The 20,066-nt window shown below is 37.1% G+C and overlaps 1 protein-coding gene across 1 annotated transcript in view; it reads right to left on the minus strand.

The window, feature by feature from the left end:
- OTUD7A (OTU deubiquitinase 7A) overlaps positions 1 to 20,066 on the minus strand; it is a 430,692-nt gene that overhangs the window by 164,784 nt on the left and 245,842 nt on the right. Inside the window, 1 exon segment of the mRNA XM_043984737.1 lies at positions 632 to 786. Coding sequence (XP_043840672.1) covers positions 632 to 782 — 151 coding nt within the window. The 5' untranslated portion in view covers positions 783 to 786.

Here is a 20,066-nt window from a genome sequence, read left to right on the forward strand (position 1 = left end):
CATACCAACTTCTGTGGAAGTTGTGTGGGTGTTTGACAGAAGAATTTGGCCCAAAGTGTTTTTCCAACTTAGAACTAAACTAAAAAGTTAAGGTCACCCATGGAACCATTTTCTTAATTGTTGTGTCATATCTTCTCTCACTGGAAAAAAAAGTAGTCTAAAATTAATCCGTTTCAACTCCTGCTTATTCATCTGCCTGGTAGTGGAAGAATTAATAAAAGGCCAACCCTAGCTAGTGCCACAGGACCAGTGAACACTCATGTTTTCTTGAACATCAACCAGGTCCATATCTAAAGTTAAGTTGATGATGGGAGTGATATTAACATTTTCTAGCAAATACTTGTCAAGTACTCTTCCTTAAATGAATTGAAATTGCAGCACAAATATGTGTTGAATATTTGTCTTTATGGATGAAATTTTCCCAAACATCCTTTCTAATAACTATATTTTCCTCTCAAAAGTGACAGCCATAATGAAGTTGTTTAATTGCTTGCTTCTCGCAAACATTGGATGTCCCAAGCCCTGACTCATCTCTCTGTATTTCACATTCTCCTTTTTTTTTTTAAATTGACCCCAAACTCATAGATCCCATCAAGTGGCAAACATTTTAGGGGGAGGTAGACTTACTCACCTTCCAGCAGGTCTCTTGCCAGACCTGGTTCTGCCCCTGTGGACCGAACAAAGTCTGACAGGACTGCGTCCATATCAAGAGTCATGTGATCATGTAGAAGTGCTGCCCAACACTCAGCAGAGGCAGGGTTCAAGAGCAGACTAGAAGCCATCCATCTGTAGGGAAAGAAAAAGAAGGACACTTACCTATGGATAGCATGATACATGCTAAACACTAAGCACCAGTGGTGTGTAGTTAACCATTTCTCCTCAACACCATTTTTATGTAGCTGACTTGGGTGGCAACCACCTTGCGCAACATGCAAAACATTTTCAACGTTTAAGACTAACACATGATTCCTGTTATGAATGTTGGATAGTTCAATTACCCATTCAGCAGGAGCTTGGCAAGAGTAACTGCCAAATATCACCTGATTGTACCTAACATTTGCGAACAGCAGTTCATAGAATAATCAAATACTGAAAAACATAAATGGCAGTTTCATAACCACAGGGAATCCTATAAATCAAGCATTTATGCAAGTGAATTAGAAATAACTAGTATGTTCTTCTGTTTCCCCAAATTATGCTAGAGACATCTGCCACTGAAGCACACATATACCCATATTTTGTACTATGTAGTTACATTATCTCCCAAGACAGATATAGGTAGTCCCCAATACATGGGTTTTATTAAAAATATTGATAAGTCACTTGCTAGGAACTCTGAAGGTATTTAAACAATAATGTTATATGTGATTATTAGTTTCTTGGGTCAGCCAATAGCCTATTTAACCCATAATGTGTTTTGTCCAGTTCTATACTGATGGCTACAATACTTTTATGGAATGATGCATTCTAATTTCTAACTTTAAACTACAAAAACTCATCTTTCTCCATGATTCCATCCCCCAGTGGGATTTGAGAGTCCCAAACTTTTATTCCTTTTCTATCTGACAAGTTACAGGAGGGCAAACTTCCCAGTTCCAAGGCTGTGGTTTGGGACTGAGACTTCAGCAAGTTCTGGTGGGGGCAGAGAGGAGAGGAGAGAGAAGGAAACCTGGTGGGAGGCAAGTTGTAAGGAGAATAAGGAGGAGACAGTGGGAAGTTAGAATTATATTTCTAGAAGGTATTCTATTTCTAACCTAGGTGCTTAGCATTGTGCTTTGCACATAGTAGGTACTTAATAAATGCATTTTCACCCATATAATCATTCATTCAAACATTCATTCAATATAAAATGTGAGTCTCCAAGTAACACTTTCTGGGCCCCAAAGGTTCCCTTGCAAGGGAACAAAAATACTACAGTATCTAAATTTCATGTATCATAAATTGTCTGCAGCAGCCAGTCCCTTCACAATGTATTGTTCATTAGCCAGCTTTTCTTTCTAATAGCCAAAGTCATTTTTCTGAGTGCTAAATGAAATTCTTAGGTGGTAAAAAAGACTCTTTAAACTTAGAAGGGTGGGTATTACTTTACTAGGTCATTGCTTTTAAACTAGGAACGTAAATCTATTGCCCAGAAGTCATCAGCCACTTGGTTTTAAAGAAACTCTTCTAGGTAGACAAAATTAATGATAGGTTCAATCCTCAAAGTTTAGGGTTGCTGACTGTCCCCAGTGAGCTATGTTATTCACAGACTTTCCAATCAATCTTGAGGAAGTTAGGTTTTATTGAAAAGAATGCTGATTGTTGAAGGGCAAGGTGATATAATTAGTACTTAAGCTTCATTGTAGTCTGTTTGCACCACGAAGTTGCATAGAACAGCAAAGATACCAGTATGTGACAAAGACTCAGCTCCTGGGAACCATTACCACAATGACCAAAGGAACCTCAGTTTTTGCCAACATGCAAATGTATTCCTGGTTTTTTGTTTTTGTTTTTTTAAATGCGGCTTATGGAAATCTCTAAGTTGGCAAAGATGATATTAAAGCCCAAGCAAGGGAAATACTTAAGTCTGAAAAATTCTTGAATAATGTACATTCTTTTCTTTGCATCATATATAAAGAAACATGTTTGTTGATAAAGAAAACAGGGGTTTTCCTTTGCCATACACTTATTCTCCTGGCAGGGAAACAAAAGCACTTCTAACAAGTTAGATACTGCAGCCCACATCAAGAACCATGAAACTTGGGGGCAGCTAGGTGGCACCAATAGAGCACCAATCCGGCCTCAGACACTTGACACTTACTATCTGTGTGACCCTGGGCAAGTCACTTAACCCTCATTGCCCTAAAAAAAAAAAGAACCATGAAACTGTGCTCTTAGTGAAATCTTCTAGAGAACTTCTTTTTACAGTGATATAGGATTGAAAGAGAAAGGCACTCTTAAAGTTTCATGGGTTAAACATTTAATTTAGCCATGGAAATAATTCTTTAATTCAAGGCTCTTTCTGAATATTGTAGATAGTAAAGATGTAAGGTAAGTCCCAGAAGGCAAGATCAGTTAAAGGACTTGTTTATGAACAAATCGTGGCCTATATATGCAAGTAAATGCTGACTTTAAAAGTAGCCTCCTTAGCAGACCAGACACCTAATCTCATGATGCTGCCATTTTCAGCATATTTCTGCATTTCCTTTTTGGGGATTGTCTGTGGTGCCTTTTGTGGTGGGGGGGGAGGGAGGGCTATCCTGAGTAGTAATAAACCTTCACCCTTAAAAGATTTGACTTTTGGAAAAAGATGACGGATTCAGAGTTCTTTATAGATTAAGGTGGGTGAACAAATAGGGCAAAACTGTTGGGGGTGAGGGAATTGTTATCTTGAGGTCATCAGACTGTTTTCTCAGGTATCTCAAACTGGTACTGAAATCAGTCTCTGAATAGAAGTTAAATGTTTCAAATAATGGAGGTAGCATGGAAAAACACATAGCTTCACAAGATAACAATTTTAAAGGAAAATATTCTCATGGAGGTACAGGTTTTTTTAATTGTTTTGTTACTTTAGGAGTCAGATTCTACATTTTACACTGATCCTAAAAGGGAATACTTTTTTTGCAAATTCAGTTCAATTCAACATTGTGGGAGGTACTGGGAATACAAAAATGACAAATGACATAGATCATCACAATATATACTTTAAAAAATTATTTGCTCTGATAAATAATTATAAAGTCTTTCTTCCCAACCTTGCCATGTATCATAAGCAGCTGACAGGAAAGAAATTCAAAGAGAAGACTAAAAATTAAAAAAAATAAATTATGGCAAAGCAAATAGATGAGACAGTCTTGGAGTTAGGGAGACAGGTTCATGTTCTAACACATATTGGCTATGTGATAACTTGCAATTCACTAGACAACTATCCAATGCTCCAGGCAGCCCTAAGACTATAAGTTAAAGAGTAGCTGTTAATCAACAATAGTAACAGAAGTTTCCATACTAGACCCATGAAGCAAAACAAAATGAAACCTTAGTTCAATCTTGTAGTGGTCATTACAAAAGCTTTTGTTATCATTTCCATTGCTAATAATGCATTTGTAGAATGGGGTAGAGGGAGAGAAGAGGGTATAGAATAGTTGTTCCTCAGAATATTTTGTTCTTGGTGTCTTAATGCTCTCCAAACTTACCTAGAGAAATGGACCTATCCACTCATATAATTTACTAAGGGTTTTTGATAACTGAGAAATTTTGTTAATTTAATTCAACAAGTATTTCCATTTCAATATGCAGTGCATAGAATTTCAATGAGAAGGAACCTCTTAGCTCACCAAATAACTGAATAATAATCACCATTGTTACATCCTGAAATATATTGTCTTCAATTTTCTGCTTGAAGACCTCAAAGAATTAGGAGTTCACTACCACCATATGGGCGGTCCATTCTCATATTAGAGAGCTCTGCATCTTAGTAAGTTTTTCCCATATAATGAATTACTCTCACAATTCTTTTTTGATCCCAGAATGGACCATTAAAGAGATAGGCTGCCAACATCTAGAAAAGGAAACATGATTACTTAACTAGTAGGTGAGAGCAATAGTGTGGCTACAGTTTATCTAGATTGTGAATGAAGGAAACCTTTATGAAAAGCTTACTATATGCAAAGCATTGTGCTAAGTGCTGAGGACACAGGAGAAAAGTAAGGTTGTCTATGCTATCAGGTAGCTCAACAACACAAATGGAAGGTTTCAGTTGTAAGTCAGATGGAAAGGTCCCATGCTCCTTAGAGTGCAGTTGCAAAACTGCTTGAAGTTTCTTCTTTAGTTTCATTTCCATTGATTACATCTTTACCATCTAACAAATGTTTGGAAAATGTTTCATTGTGCTATTTGTTGATTCTGAAACATTATGAAATTCAACAGTGGAAAATGTTGACTTAAGGGGTTTTTTTATCAACAACATATCTCTCTGTTATAACAAAATCATTCAAGAGTGTATGAAAGACACAACAGAAAATGCCATGTTCCAAGAACCTCTTTGATCATAAACATCAACTGAGGCATAAAACAAGATGTCTGCTCATCAAAGGTGTTTCCAAGTGAGAAGGAAGAGAACCAGAATAAAAGCCAAGTTGAAGAGGGATACTCCTGATACCTCAATTTTGAAATCACATTGGAAATGCTGCCTCAAACTATGGGACACTGCAGAGGCCTCTGGAAGAGTCAGCTAGGTGAAATAGTAGATAGAGTGCTAAGTTTGGAGTCAGGAAGACCCAAGTCAAAATCTTGCCTGAGACACTTACTTGCTTTGTCTGACAGTGGGTGAATCTTAACATCCTATATAGCTCAGTTTCATTATTTGCAAAATGATTGAACATGATGGCTTCTAAGTCCTTCCAACTCTAAATCCATGATCCTATGAAGAGAGCTGTAAGCTCTCATAGTGTTTAGCCTGATCATCCACACAGGAAAGACCAAGAGGATAGAAAATGCCTATTTCCCAGATTATGACATAAGTTTAGATGGACAGCTTATAAACCCATATATATATATATATATATATATATATATATAGGAAAGAAAGTAAAAATTGGACAGCTTATAAACCCATATATATATATATATATATATATATATATATATATATGGGAAAGAAAGTAAAAATTAATAATAACTTCTGCCTGAATTTGAACCTGAGGAGCAGACTGGGTTGCCATTGGAAAATTACAGAGTGCCTCCAAAGATCCTAAGTTTCCATGGAAACAAAAGTCCACCTTTTTCTTACCAACAGTCTATCTGTGAAAAGACATGAATACAACCATTTCCAAATAATCACAAAATGAAAATCACACAGAAGGTAGTAGAGAGGTACATGCTGGGTATGTGTAGGATGTAAAATTTAACTAATGAGGAACTCAGAAAAAGAACAGGAGTAAAATATGTCATTAAAGGGAATGAATGATAAGTAGGGTATGTGGCAAGGACAAGAGACAACAGGTGAATAGCCAGGGTGCTCCATTGGTACCATGTCAACATCAAGGAATACCTTTAACACATTGGGTGGACTCTGCTTCTCCTCCCTGCTCCCAACCTTTTAAGATGACATGAACAAGACTCACACAGGATTTCCAGGCATGGATGGGGGGGCAATTTATCGGGCTGGAGGCAATAAAGTAATGACATCACAGATCCATTTGAGTTTTTTGTAAGAAAACATTAACTTTTTTTTGTCAAGCATGTTACAATATTGATGAACCTTGAACTTTCAATCCCTTAATCTCCTAGACATTGTCCATGTTAGTATTTGTTTAGCCATACCCCCATCCTATAATTGTGTACTTCATTTTTACTCCAAGCAGAGGAATTTACCTTTATCCTTAGTAAATGTCAGATGTTCCAATACAAAAATCTATGTGGCAAATAGCTTCGGAGCAGATCCTCCCAAAGGATTTATTTTTCTAATTCAAATTATGTTGGCTTTTGTTGTTGTTGTTGTTGTTGATCTTTCACACATGATTACTCTTCACTATAACTTCTAAACATCCAGGAATTCTTGTCCTTCTTAATGATAATAACTAGAATAATAATAGCCAGCATTTATCTAGTTCTTTAGGGTTAAGAAAGCATTTTCCACACAACAAGTCTGTGAGAGATAAGCAGTGGAAGTATTCTTATCTTTTTTTTTATTTAATAGCTGAGTAAAACCAAGATTCTGAAAAGTGACCCAAGTAGCCAAAGTCATACAACCAGTATGTGGTATCCTTGGTGGTGTTGGTGATAACAAATAGATAAAAACAGCAATGCCAATTATTATTCCTCACACTTACATTATAATTCCTCACATTATAAAATCCTTTGAGGTTTTAAGATTAATAAAGCACTTTCTTTTTAACAAACCAGTGAATAAACACCGAATTACAGAATCTCAGAGTTGAAGGGAACTCAGGTTATTTATTCCAACAGAATCTGAGCAAGAATTTCCTTTCTAAGAAGGTTGTGCCCCAATTTCTATTCCACACAGAGTTCTGATAAACCACTTGCGGTAGGTTTTTGATATTCATGTTTCTTTGCCACTTTTCTCAATGGTGGCATACTTGAAGACTATTTCCCTATGACCTAATAAGTAATAATTGGTATTACCTAGTAACAGAAAATATCCAATAAATAAGAGAATTGTAAAACCAGGGAACTATTTGAGAGGCAATGTGATATGGTGGAAATATCACCAAATCTGAATTCAGAGGACAGGGTTTGAATCCTGACTCTAATACTTATTACATGTGTGGTCTTGGGCAAGTTGCTTCATTTCTTTGGACCCCAGTTTCATCATCTGGGTCAACACCAAATCTGAAGATTTCCATAATATATGTAAGGCTTTCCTTTTTCCTCTCAATATATGGCCAAATCCGATTTTCTTCCAGTTCTTGCATTCTGCATCAAAAACTTAATTGAGGGGGCAGCTAGGTGGCACAGTGGATAAAGCACTGGCCTTGGATTCAGGAGGACCTGAGTTCAAATCCAGCCTCAGACACTTGACACTTAACTAGCTGTGTGACCCTGGGCAAGTCACTTAACCCTCATTGCCCTGCAAAAAAAATCCAAAAACAGGGGCAGCTAGGTGGTACAGTGGATAGAGCACTGACCCTGGAGTCAGGAGTACCTGAGTTCAAATCCGGCCTCAGACACTTAACGCTTACTAGCTGTGTGACCCTGGGCAAGTCCCCCAATTGCCTCACTAAAAAAAAAAAAAATCCAAAAACAAAAACAAAAAACCTTAATTGAGATAATTGCCTTTTTTTTCCTGATCAAAACCATTCAGTGACTCCTTATCAACAATTGCATAAAATCAAATCCCCTTTGCCTTGCATTTTGGGTTCACCATAATCTGGTACCTTGACAATTATTATTCCTTGGTACTCTTTTTCATTCACCCTCCTTTTTTCCTGCCTCTCCAATTTTGCTCACATCTGCCTAGGATGCCTTCCCTTCCCTTTTCACTTGTTGAATTCCTGCCTTTAAAGGCCAACTCAAATGTCACCTCCAGAGAATTTTCCTGATTGCTCCTGTTAGTCAAGATTTTCATGGCACTTTGTCACGTGCTATATAATTATTTGTGTATGTATCCCATCTCTTTACTAGACTCTAAATTTCATGAAGGTAGGAACTGTTTTACTTAATTTTTCTATCTTACTGGGCACCCAGCACAGAGATCTGTATTTCAGCAAGTACTTCCTAACATTTTCAAGAACCGTTTGCTTAAATTTGATTAAATAGTACCATCTTCATGTTCTACCACTGCAATGCAAATGGAAGGAATAAAGTAACTGACTGTGTTGATCCCACGGTTCTTAATCCATTCACATTTCTAAAAGTTGAAGTAAACATTTCAAGACAAAAGGTGATGCCAACAGTATTGTACACCAATTGTTTTTGTATATTTAGTTCTTTGAAATAGAATTCCAGGTATAACTTTATATGTTATCAAATTTACTGACTTCAGGTCAGGGTCCTGTATCATAACCCTGAGTATGTAATAAGAAGCTTATGCCTTGAAAAGTATTCAAATAAAACTTTCTTCTTAATTCATTAGTTTCTATTCAGTTTTGGGGACTTTTCACTTTTCTTTTTTTTAAAAAAAATATAATAACAATAGCTAACATTGACTAATACCTATTATATGCCAGGTATCATCCCAAGCACTTTACAATTATTATCTCATTTGATCTTGACAATGCCTTTGGGAGGTAGGAACTATTATTATGAGGAAACTGAGGCAGAGAGGTTAAGTGACTTTCCCAGAGTCATACAGCTCATAAGTGTCTGACTCCAGGTCTTTCTGACTCCAGGCCCTATGTTCTACCCTTTGCCATACCTAGATGTCCTTGAGTTCAAAGAAAGAAAGATATATACTTGTTATACCTTCTTACATTACCATTCACATGTGCTAATGAAATCCTCCCTTTCATTCAAGATTTAACTCAGGTGTCAGCTTCTCCATGAAACCTTTAGGGGTACCCCTTGATGAAAGTGAACTCTTCAACTAGGTGGCACAGTAAATTGAGCACTGAGCCTGTAGTCAAGAAGATTCAAATTTAAATCAGATTTCAGACACTTACTGGCAAGCCATTTAACCTGTTTGCCTCAGTTCCCTTAAGTATAAAATGGAGATAATAATAGCACCCGTCTCACAGGGTTGTTGGAAGGATCAAATGAGATAATATTTGTAAGGTACTTAGCACAGCCCCTGGCCCACGGTGGGCACTTAATAAATCCTTCCTTCCATCTTTCCTTCCTTAATTTACTCCTACTACTTTGGAAACCTTCATTGTATTTTTTACAATCTATCATATTGTCACTGATACATACAGCTAATTTTCTCAAGTTGACTACTTGAAGGCTAGGGCTGAGGGTACTAGAATTTGAAACTGACTTCTGCCTAGTTATTAATGAAAGGAAGTGAATCTTCCCTTCATTGGAGGAAGTGAATCTTATCCAAATGAAGACTACATCTGGAATACTGTATTCAGTTTGGGTCACCACATTTCAGGAAGGATGTTAATAAGCTTGAGGGTATCGAGAGATGGCCAACTGAGAGAATAAAGGGACTATGCCATATGGAGATCAGCTGAATGAAGAAATGGGAAAAGTTTAACTTGAGAAAGAGAGGGTAGAGCTCTGAGCAGTGGAAGGAAGTTACAAAATGGCAAATTTAGGCATGAAGAAAGCAGGGAAAACCACTTCCTAACAATGAAAAATTGTAATGAATCTCCTCTAAAATCAGTGAGTTTCCTCTCAACAAAGATTTTTTAATCAAAGGCTAGGCAATAACTTGTCAAATACGCTATCTTTCAGAGGAGATTATTGTTGAGGCATGGTTCATTGAGGTTCCTTCTAACTTAGAAATTGATTTTTTTTCTTTTTGGCAGGGCAATGATGGTTAAGTGACTTGCCCAGCATCACACGGCTAGTAAGTGTCAAGTGTCTGAGACCAGATTTGAACTCAGGTCCTCCTGAATCCAGAGCCAGTTCTTTATCCACTGCTCCACTAGCTGCCCTCAAAATTCAATGATTTTATGAAAATTTCTTATTGTTTTGTCCATACCTCTTAGCACAATGCCATGCATATAGTAGGTTCTTAATAACTTTTTGGTTAATCAAATTGAATTAGAACTAGAAAAACAGACACCTTCAGCTCTGCATAGAGGCACCAAGAACAGGAGGAGAATTTTGAATACTGATCATCTTTGATATCAAAACTGTTCTGTATCTAAAAGTGAAATTAGAAATTGATGAAATGTTTTCTTTTCCCTGCTTCCTAATGAGCAACCTACACAGACTAACCTAACACTAAGAGTTATTCCCAATAATTATAAATAGGCATGTGATACAACTCAAATACCATGGTCGTACATTTCATACATCTGTCTCTATATGTATACTTACATAATTTTGGGGGGGTGGGGGGCAGGGCAATGAGGATTAAGTGACTTGCCCAGGGTCACACAGCTAGTAAATGTCAAGTACCTGAGGCCGGATTTGAACTCAGGTCCTCCTGCATCCAGGGCCAGTGCTTTATCCACTGCGCCACCTAGCCCATATGTGTACTTATATAAAGATAGACAGGGTTTAGACTGATCAATACCTCTCCTTTGAATGATGGCAACATCTTATTATCTCCCCTCTTCCCATTAGACATACTACCTCACTTCAGAATCTTTTAATCTTTATGATCTTAAATAGATAAATTGATTGCTTTTTTTAAAGGCATATTTTAGAATGCTGATTAAAATGAGAGTTTATAATAGTTGGTTTTTGATGGCCAAAAAAACCCTAAGTGTCTATCATTATATTTTTCAAATTGTACAGGTCTACTATTATTCATCCTTACCCCTTAACTGAGAAGAGAGTGCTTGAAAACAAGTCTGGGTCTTGTCCTTAATGTTTGAGATGGCAGAGAGAGATAAGTTTAGCTCGTGCCCTAAAGATAAGTATTTTGGCATTCTTGTGGATTAAAAAGAACTTTCCTTTAAAAAGACACATTGTGAGTACTTCATTGGTTATAAAAGGTTGTGGTTGCAATCATTGTTTGTCCTTGGTTCTGGAAGAGGACCAATGACATCATGAGGGTGGTGTCTTGACTTGTGCTTGAATTGGATATGAAGCAGAGGTTCATAGTCAGCCTCACTCTCTCCTCCAGAGTTATCAAAGTCCAGTGGCAAGATGACTGGTAATGGCCCAAGATGCAGTGGGTAAAACCTTGACCTTTCTAAATTAAGGTCTTTTCCCAAGTCTTACACTTGGGGCCACAATACCCATTCATATAAGGTGCTAGGCATTGCGATAGGGCTGACTATTCATTTCTTTGAGAAAAAAGCAAAACAATAATTAAAAATACTATAGTGTCTAAACATGACGTATCATATATCGACTGCCTCAACCAGCCCTGCACTGGTTTGCCTTCTCAGTGTATTGTTCATTAGCCAGCTTTTCTTTCTAATAGCCAAAGTCATTTTTCTGAACACTCATGCTGACCATATCAAAGAATCTTGGAGTTGGAAGGGACCTTAGATTTGTAACCCATACCAGAATGAATACCCTCTCTCTACAGTAGTCCCAACAAGGAGTCCTCTATGACAATGTGAAGGTATCCAATGAGGAGCATCTCATTGCTTCTCAAGGCAAAACATTCTACTCTTGAACAGATCTAATTGCTGGAAAAGTTTTTACTATATGAAATCTAAATCTAAACTTTGCCTTTTTGTAATTTCAACACTTCTTCAGGACACATATCTTGTCTCCCCCAAAAGGATGGTAGGTCCTTCAGGGTGGATAAATGACCTTAAGATTCCCATACACAGCAGTGCTACAGTTTTCATCTCTATCCAATGAACTCTGGGAGGGTACCACACCTACTCTCCATTGTTACTCCTTTAAATGTCTTACTTTCTTCCTCTCCTAGACAATTTGCCATTCTTTCCATTCACAACTCTGCACCTCCTCACATGATGCCTCTTACATTTAGAATGTTCTTTCTATAGCTGAGCTGAAATTCAATCTCCTTTTCCTAGTCAGCCCTAGCTAAGTGGAGGCAGGTGCAGGCGCCCCATTCGATTCCCTGAACTTGCTCTTCTATTCATCTCCAATGGAGCTCACTTACATTCTTTACAGAGGGTAAGATACTATAAGTAATTAGCTCCCTAGTTATATTTAACATCCAGCACATAATCACCTTGTCTTATTAGACCCTGTATATTAATTGCACTGCAATTCAAAATACAATTAAGCAAGCACTTATTAAAGCATCGAAGTTGATATTAAAGTAAAGGTTACCGAAGGCTACCCTCTTATGTTTTATCATTCTATAACTAATACGTAGCTACTAAAGGCTTGAAATTATACTGGATTTGTTGATTTTGTAAAAGGCTGAGTATAACACAATATGCCCCATGGTCCTTATTAAATGCTTTTTGATAAGTAGGATAATAAGATCCTTAACAGATTGGTTTAGAACATACTCTCCAAACAGGAGATAGATTCATCATTAACATGGTTGATGTCTATTTGGTTTGCAATTTACCTAGTTCATGATTACTCCTGATACACTTCATTTTATAGACATACATTAACATAAAACAACAACTATCCTTTACATATCTTATTTTTTTCCATATGCCGGCCATGGAAACTGGACCAGCCCATAACTCCCTCAACAACTTTTCCACATTGACCTGTGTTTACGTGTGTGGTGCTAGTCTCCCCTACCTCCAGCTTCTGTTGATGTATTGTCTATGCTGATGATCGTCAAATCTACTTATCCAGATCCTAACTCTGCTGACCTCCGGTTTTGCACCTCCAACCACTTTTCAGACATCTCCAACTGGATATCCAATAGACATCTAAGTTCTGAAGATGTTCAGAAGCTTAATTTAAAAGGAAAAGGGACAAATAGAAAGGAGAAACAGTGTGGTGTAGTTGGAGAGAACTGACGCAGTAAGAATCTCTGGATACTGGCTACATTACTTACTAGCTCTGGACAATTAGCATAACCAATTTGTTCTGATTTTCCTCATCTGTACAATGGGGATAATAATATTTGTGGTACCTAACCTCATGCAATATATGTAACCTATTATTATTCTTATGAGTAGCATCACAAAGGTTCCAAATTGAGTCCAAGAATAAAAATTACAGATATACTGACACAAGCAATAGGGCAGTAGATTGTCATTCCCTTTACTTTTTTTTTTATGAGATATTTTATTTTTTCTGTTACATGTAAAGATAGTTCTCAACTTTTGTTTATACATGTTTTACAATTTCAGATTTTTCTCCCTCCCTCCCCTCCCTCCCCCCCTCCCCTAGACAGCAGGTAATCTGATATAGGTTATATCTATATATCTCTATACATATACATATATATATATATACACACACACATATATATACACATAATAACATTAATCCTATTTCTGCATTAATCCTGTTACAAGAGAAAGAATCAGAGCAGTGATGCAAAACCTCAAAATAGAAAAAAAAAAAACCAACAGCACCCAAAACAAAAGAAATAATATGGTTCAATCAGCATCTATACTCCACAGTTCTTTCTTTCTTTTTTTTTCTTGGATTTGGAGATCCTCTTCTATCATGAGTTCCCTGGAACTCTTCTGTACCATTGCATTGGTGAGAAGAATGTAGTCCATCACAGTCGGTCAACACTCAATGTTGATGATACTGTGTACAATGTTCTTCTGGTTCTGCTCATCTCACTCATCATCAGCTCACGTAAGACCCTCCAGGTTTCTCTGAACTCTTCCTGCTCATCATTTCTTACAGCACAATAGTATTCCATTGTATTCATATACCACTACTTGTCCAGCCATTCCCCAATTGATGGGCACCCCCTCAACTTCCAATTCCTTGCTACCACGTAAAGAGCAGCTATAAATATTTTTGTACATGTGGGTCCCTTTCCCCCTTCCATGATTTCTTTGGGCAAAAGACCTAAAAGTGGGATTGCTGGGTCAAAGGGTATGCACAGCTTTATCGCCCTTTGGGCATAATTCCAAATTGCTCTCCAGAATGGTTGGATCAGCTCACAGCTCCACCAACAATGCATTAGTGTTCCAATTTTCCCACAGCCTCTCCAACATTTATTATCTTCCTTTTTTGTCATTTTAGCCAATCTGATAGGTGTCAGGTGGTACCTCAGAGTTGTTTTAATTTGCATCTCTCTAATCATTAGAGATTTAGAGCATTTTTTCATATGGGAATAGATAGCTTTGGTTTCTTCATCAGAAAACTACCTGTTCATATCCTTTGACCATTTCTCAATTGGGGAATGACTTGGATTCTTATAAATTTGATTTAATTCCCTATATATTTTAGAGATGAGGCCTTTATCAGAAGCACTGGCCTCAAAAATTGTTTCCCAGCTTTCTGCCTCCCTTCCAATTTTGGATGCATTGCTTCTGTTTGTACAAAAGTTTTTTAATTTAATATAATCAAAATCATCCACTTTGCATTTTATAATATACTCTATCTCATGTTTGGTCAAAAACTGTTCTCCTTTCCAAAGATCTGATAGGTACACTATTCCTTTCTCTCCTAATTTACCTATGGTATCACCTCTTATGTCTAAATCATGTATCCATTTTGACCTTATTTTAGTATAAGGTGTAAGATGTTGGTCTAAGCCTAATTTCTGCCATACTATCTTCCAGTTTTCCCAGCAGTTTTTGTCAAATACTGAGTTCCTATCCCAGAAGCTGGAGTCTTTGGGTTTATCAAACACTACATTACTAGTGTCATTTACTACTGCATTTCCTGAGCCTAGCCTATTCCATTGATCTACCACTCTATTTTTTAGCCAGTACCAGATAGTTTTGATGACTGCCGCTTTATAGTAAAGCTCCAGGTACCGCTAACCCACCTTCCTGTGAATTTTTTTTCATTATTTCCCTGGATATTCTTGATTTTTTGTTTTTCCAGATGAATTTTGTTATTATTTTTTCTAGCTGTATAAAATAATTTTTAGGTAGCCTGATTGGTATGGCACTGAATAAGTAAATTAATTTAGGCAGTATTGTCATTTTTACTATATTAGCTCTGCCTATCCATGAGCAATTGATATCTTTCCAATTATTTAGATCTGATTTGATTTGTGTGAAGAGTGTTTGGTAGTTGTGTTCATAGAGTTCCTGGGTTTGTCTTGGCAAGTAGACTCCCAAGTATTTTATATTACCTACCGTTACTTTAAATGGAATTTCTCTTTCTATCTCTTGCTGCTGGACTTTGTTGGTCATGTATAGAAATGCTGATGATTTATGTGGATTTATTTTATATCCTGCTACTTTGCTAAAGTTGTTAATTGTTTCAAGTAATTTTTGACTTGATTCTCGAGGATTCCTTAAGTATACCATCATATCATCTGCAAAGAGTGATAGTTTTGTTTCCTCCTTGCCTATTCTAATTCCTTTAATTCCTTTCTCTTCTCTGATTGCTAAAGCTAACATTTCTAGAACAATATTAAATAATAGGGGTGATAATGGACATCCCTGTTTCACCCCTGATCTTATTGGGAAGGCCTCTAATTTATCTCCATTGCATATAATACTTGCTGATGGCTTTAGGTAGATACTGTTTATTATTCTAAGGAAAGCTCCCCCTATTCCTAAACTCTCTAGTGTTTTTATTAGGAATGGGTGCTGTACTTTGTCAAAAGTTTTCTCTGCATCTATTGATATAATCATATGATTTTGGTTGGTTTTCTTATTGATGTGGTTGATTATGTTAATAGTTTTCCTAATGTTGAACCAGCCCTGCATTCCTGGTATAAATCCCACCTGGTCATAGTGTATTATCCTGGTGATCACTTGCTGTAATCTCCTTGCTAATATCTTATTTAAGATTTTAGCATCAATATTCATTAGGGAAATTGGTCTATAATTTTCTTTCTCTGTTTTTGCTTTGCCTGGTTTTGGTATCACCACCATATTTGTGTCATAAAACGAATTTGGTAGAACTCCTTCTTCACCTATTTTTCCAAATAATTTGTATAATATTGGAATTAATTGTTCTTTAAATGTTTGGTAAAATTCACCCGTAAACCCATCTGGCCCTGGGGATTTTTTCTTAGGGAGTTCATTAATAGCTTGTTCAATTTCTTTTCCTAATATGGGTTTATTTAAGGATTTTATTTCCTCTTCAGTTAACCTGGGCAGTTTGTATTTTTGTAAATATTCATCCATTTCATTTAGATTGTCAAATTTATTGGCATACAATTGGGCAAAATATTTCCTAATTATTGATTTAATTTCCACTTCATTGGTGGTAACATCACCCTTTTCATTTTTGATACTGGTAATTTGGTTTTCTTCTTTCTTTTTTTTAGTCAAATTAACCAATATTTTATCTATTTTATTGGTTTTTTCATAAAACCAGCTCTTAGTTTTATTGATTAATTCTATAGTTTTTTTTCTTTCAATCTTATTGATTTCTCCTTTAATTTTCAGGATCTCTAATTTAGTGTCTAATTGGGGATTTCTAATTTGTTCTTTTTCTAGCTTTTTAAGTTGCATGCCCAATTCATTAATCTCCTCTTTCTCTTTCTTATTCATGTAAGCATTTAGAGCTATAAATTTTCCCCTAAGCACTGCTTTGGCTGCATCCCATAGATTTTGGTATGTTGTCTCATTATTGTCATTCTCTTGGATAAAGTTATTGATTGTTTCTATGATTTCTTGTTTGGCCCATTCATTCTTTAGAATGAAATTATTTAGTTTCCAATTGATTTTCATTCTACTTTTCCCTGGCTCTTTCTTACATGTAATTTTTATTGCATCATGATCTGAGAAGGATGCATTTACTATTTCTGCCTTTCTACATTTGACTATGATGTTTTTGTGCCCTAATACATGGTCAATTTTTGAAAATGTGCCATGTACTGCTGAGAAAAAGGTATATTCCTTTCTATCCCCATTCAATTTTCTCCAGACATCTATCATGTCTAACTTTTCTAGTAATCTATTCACCTCTTTCACTTCTTTCTTATTTATTTTTTGGCTAGATTTATCTAATTCTGAGAGGGGGAGATTCAGATCCCCCACTAGTATAGTATTACTATCTAATTCCTCTTGTAACTCATTTAACTTCTCCTCTAAGAACTTGGATGCTATACCACTTGGCGCATACATATTCAATATTGATATTACTTCATTATCTATAGTACCTTTAAGTAAGATGTAATTTCCTTCCTTATCTCTTTTAATGAGATCTATTTTTGCCTGCACTTTGTCTGAGATAAGGATTGCTACCCCTGCCTTTTTTACTTTAGCTGAGGCATAATATATTCTGCTCCAGCCTTTTACCTTTACTCTGTGTGTATCTCTCTGCTTCAAATGTGTTTCTTGTAAACAGCATATTGTAGGGTTCTGGTTTTTAATCCACTCTGCAATTCGCTTCCGTTTTATAGCAGAGTTCATCCCATTCACATTCACAGTTATTATTACTGACTGTCTATTCCCCTCCATTCTATTTACCCCCTTTGTACTTTTTCCCCCTTCTTTCACCCTATTCCTCCTCACCGACGTTTTACTTCTTACCCCTGCCTCCCCCGATTTGCCCTCCCTTTTTATCACCCCCCTCTCTTTTCTTTACCCTTTTCTCCCTTGCTTTTGTCCTCCCTTCTATCAGTCCCCCCCCTTTCCCTTCCCCTTTTGTTTCCCTAAAGAATGAGTTAAGTTTCTTTATCCCAATGAACGTATATGTTATTCCCTCTTTGAGTCAAATCTAATGAGAATAGGGTTGAAACCATGTTCCCCCCTCCTTTCTTTCCCTCTATTGTAATAGGTTTTTTTCCACCTCTTCATATGATATAATTCATCCCATTCCACCTCCCCTTTCCTCTCCTCCCCATAGACTCCCTTTTTATCCCCTTAATTCTTTTGTATCATCACATCAAAGACAATTTATATTTATACCCTCTATATAAAGTCCTTCTCTCTGCCCAAATACATTTACAGTTCTTAAGAGTTATGAGTATTATCTTCCTGTGTAGGGATATAAACAGTTTAACCTAATAGGGTAACTTTTTTTTTCCCCTCTGTTTACCTTTTTAAACTTCTCTTGAGTCTTGTATGTTGAGATCAAATTTTCTATTCAGTTCTGGTCTTTTCACCAGGAAAGATTGAAAGTCCCCAATGTCATTAAATGTCCATCTTTTCCCCTGAAAGAAAATGCACATTTTTGCTGGGTAATAGATTCTCGGCTGCAATCCAATCTCCTTTGCCTTCCGGAATATCATATTCCAAGCCTTGCGGTCCTTTGATGTTGAAGCTGCCAGGTCCTGAGCAATCCTGACTGTGGCTCCATGATATTTAAATTGCTTCTTTCTGGCTGCTTGGAGTATTTTCTCCTTCACCTGATAATTCTGGAATTTGGCTACAATATTCCTTGGAGTTTTCCTTTTGGGGTCTCTTTCAGGAGGTGATCGATGGATTCTTTCAATGATGATTGTATCCTCTGATTCTATGATATCAGGGCAGTTCTCCTTAATAATTTCCTGGAATATGGCATCTAGATTCTTTTTCTGGTCATGGCTTTCAGGCAGTCCAATGATTCTCAAATTGTCTCTCCTCGATCTGTTTTCCAGATCAGTTGTCTTTCCAATGAGGTATTTCACATTTTCTTCTATTTTTTCATTTTTTTTATTCTGCTTGACTGATTCTTGGTGTCTCATGGATTCCTTATCTTCCAACTGTCCCACTTTAATTTTTAAGGCATTGTTTTCTTCAGTGAGATTATGCACCTTTTTTTCCATTTGGTTAAGTGAATTTTTTAAGGTATTGTTTTCTTCAGTGAGATTATGCACCTTTTTTTCCATTTGGCTAAGTGAATTTTTTAAGGTATTGTTTTCTTCAGTGAGATTATGCAGCTTTTTTTCCATTTGGCCAAATGAATTTTTTAAGGCTTTGTTTTCTTCAGCTTCCTTTTCCAAGCTGCTGATTCTTTTTTCATAGTTTTCTTGTTTTGCTTTCATTTCTCTCCCCATTTTTTCTTCTACCTCTTGCAATTGATTTTTAAAATCCTTTTTGAGCTCTTCCAGGAAGGCTTTTTGTTCTTGAGACCAATTCACCTTCCCTTGTGAGGCTTCAGATGTAGACAATTTGAGGCTATTGTCCTCATCTGAGTTTGTGTTGGCTTCTTCCCTATTGATACAGAAGCTTTCAATGGAGAGGGCTCTTTTTTGCTTCTTACTCATTATTGCAGCTTATTTATTTATTCTTTAAGTTGAGGTCTGCTCTGGGGGCACCAGGGTCCCTGTTTTGGGCTTCTTGTGCAGGTGTATAGGTGCTGTGTGTGACCGGGCTTTTACTCTGAGGCCTTTATGGTGTGTGGAGATGCCCCGCCCTGCACTTCCTGTATGATTGTGCTCAGCCAGCCAGGCGCCAGACCCTGGCGTCTGATCCCGCCGTTCGTGGCCCTCTCGGCCGGTGCAGGTAAGTTTTTCCACTGTCCTTCTTGGCCACCAGATTTTTGAAACAGGTTCCGGGAGCCTCAGTTGTCCGGCTGTGGCCCGCAGCTCCTGCTGACTTGCCCCAACCCCCTCAGTGCTGGGTTGCTGCCCTGCGCTGGGCCTCCCTTTTGCCCAAGTCAGACCGACCTTTTCCTGAAGTCTTCTAAATTATCTCTGGTTGGAGGACTGTGTCTCTCTGTCTCTTTGCAGGTTCTGTAGTTTCAGAATCCATCCAGAGGCTTGATTTAATGTTCGTTTTGAGGGAACAGAAGGAGAACTCAGGCAGCTTGCTGCTTCCTCTCTGCCATCTTGGCTCCGCCCCCTATTCCCTTTACTTTTGCAGAGGAAATAGTGATTTAATTATCAATCCCTGAGAAATGGTGCATGCATACATGCATGCAGTGAAAGGGTGTATGTTTTCTCCCTGATCCTGCTTAATATTCAAGATAGGGGTTGTCTCTTCATGTAGGTATAAAGCAAAAGATAAATTGAGGTACAGACAGTAGGTGGTTAACACCAAAGTTTGGCAGGGAGTAATGGGAAGGTGAGACACCTATGTGTATATATGTGG

The sequence above is a fragment of the Dromiciops gliroides genome, chromosome 2, assembly GCF_019393635.1.
Source record: "Dromiciops gliroides isolate mDroGli1 chromosome 2, mDroGli1.pri, whole genome shotgun sequence".
NCBI classification, from domain to species: domain Eukaryota; kingdom Metazoa; phylum Chordata; class Mammalia; order Microbiotheria; family Microbiotheriidae; genus Dromiciops; species Dromiciops gliroides.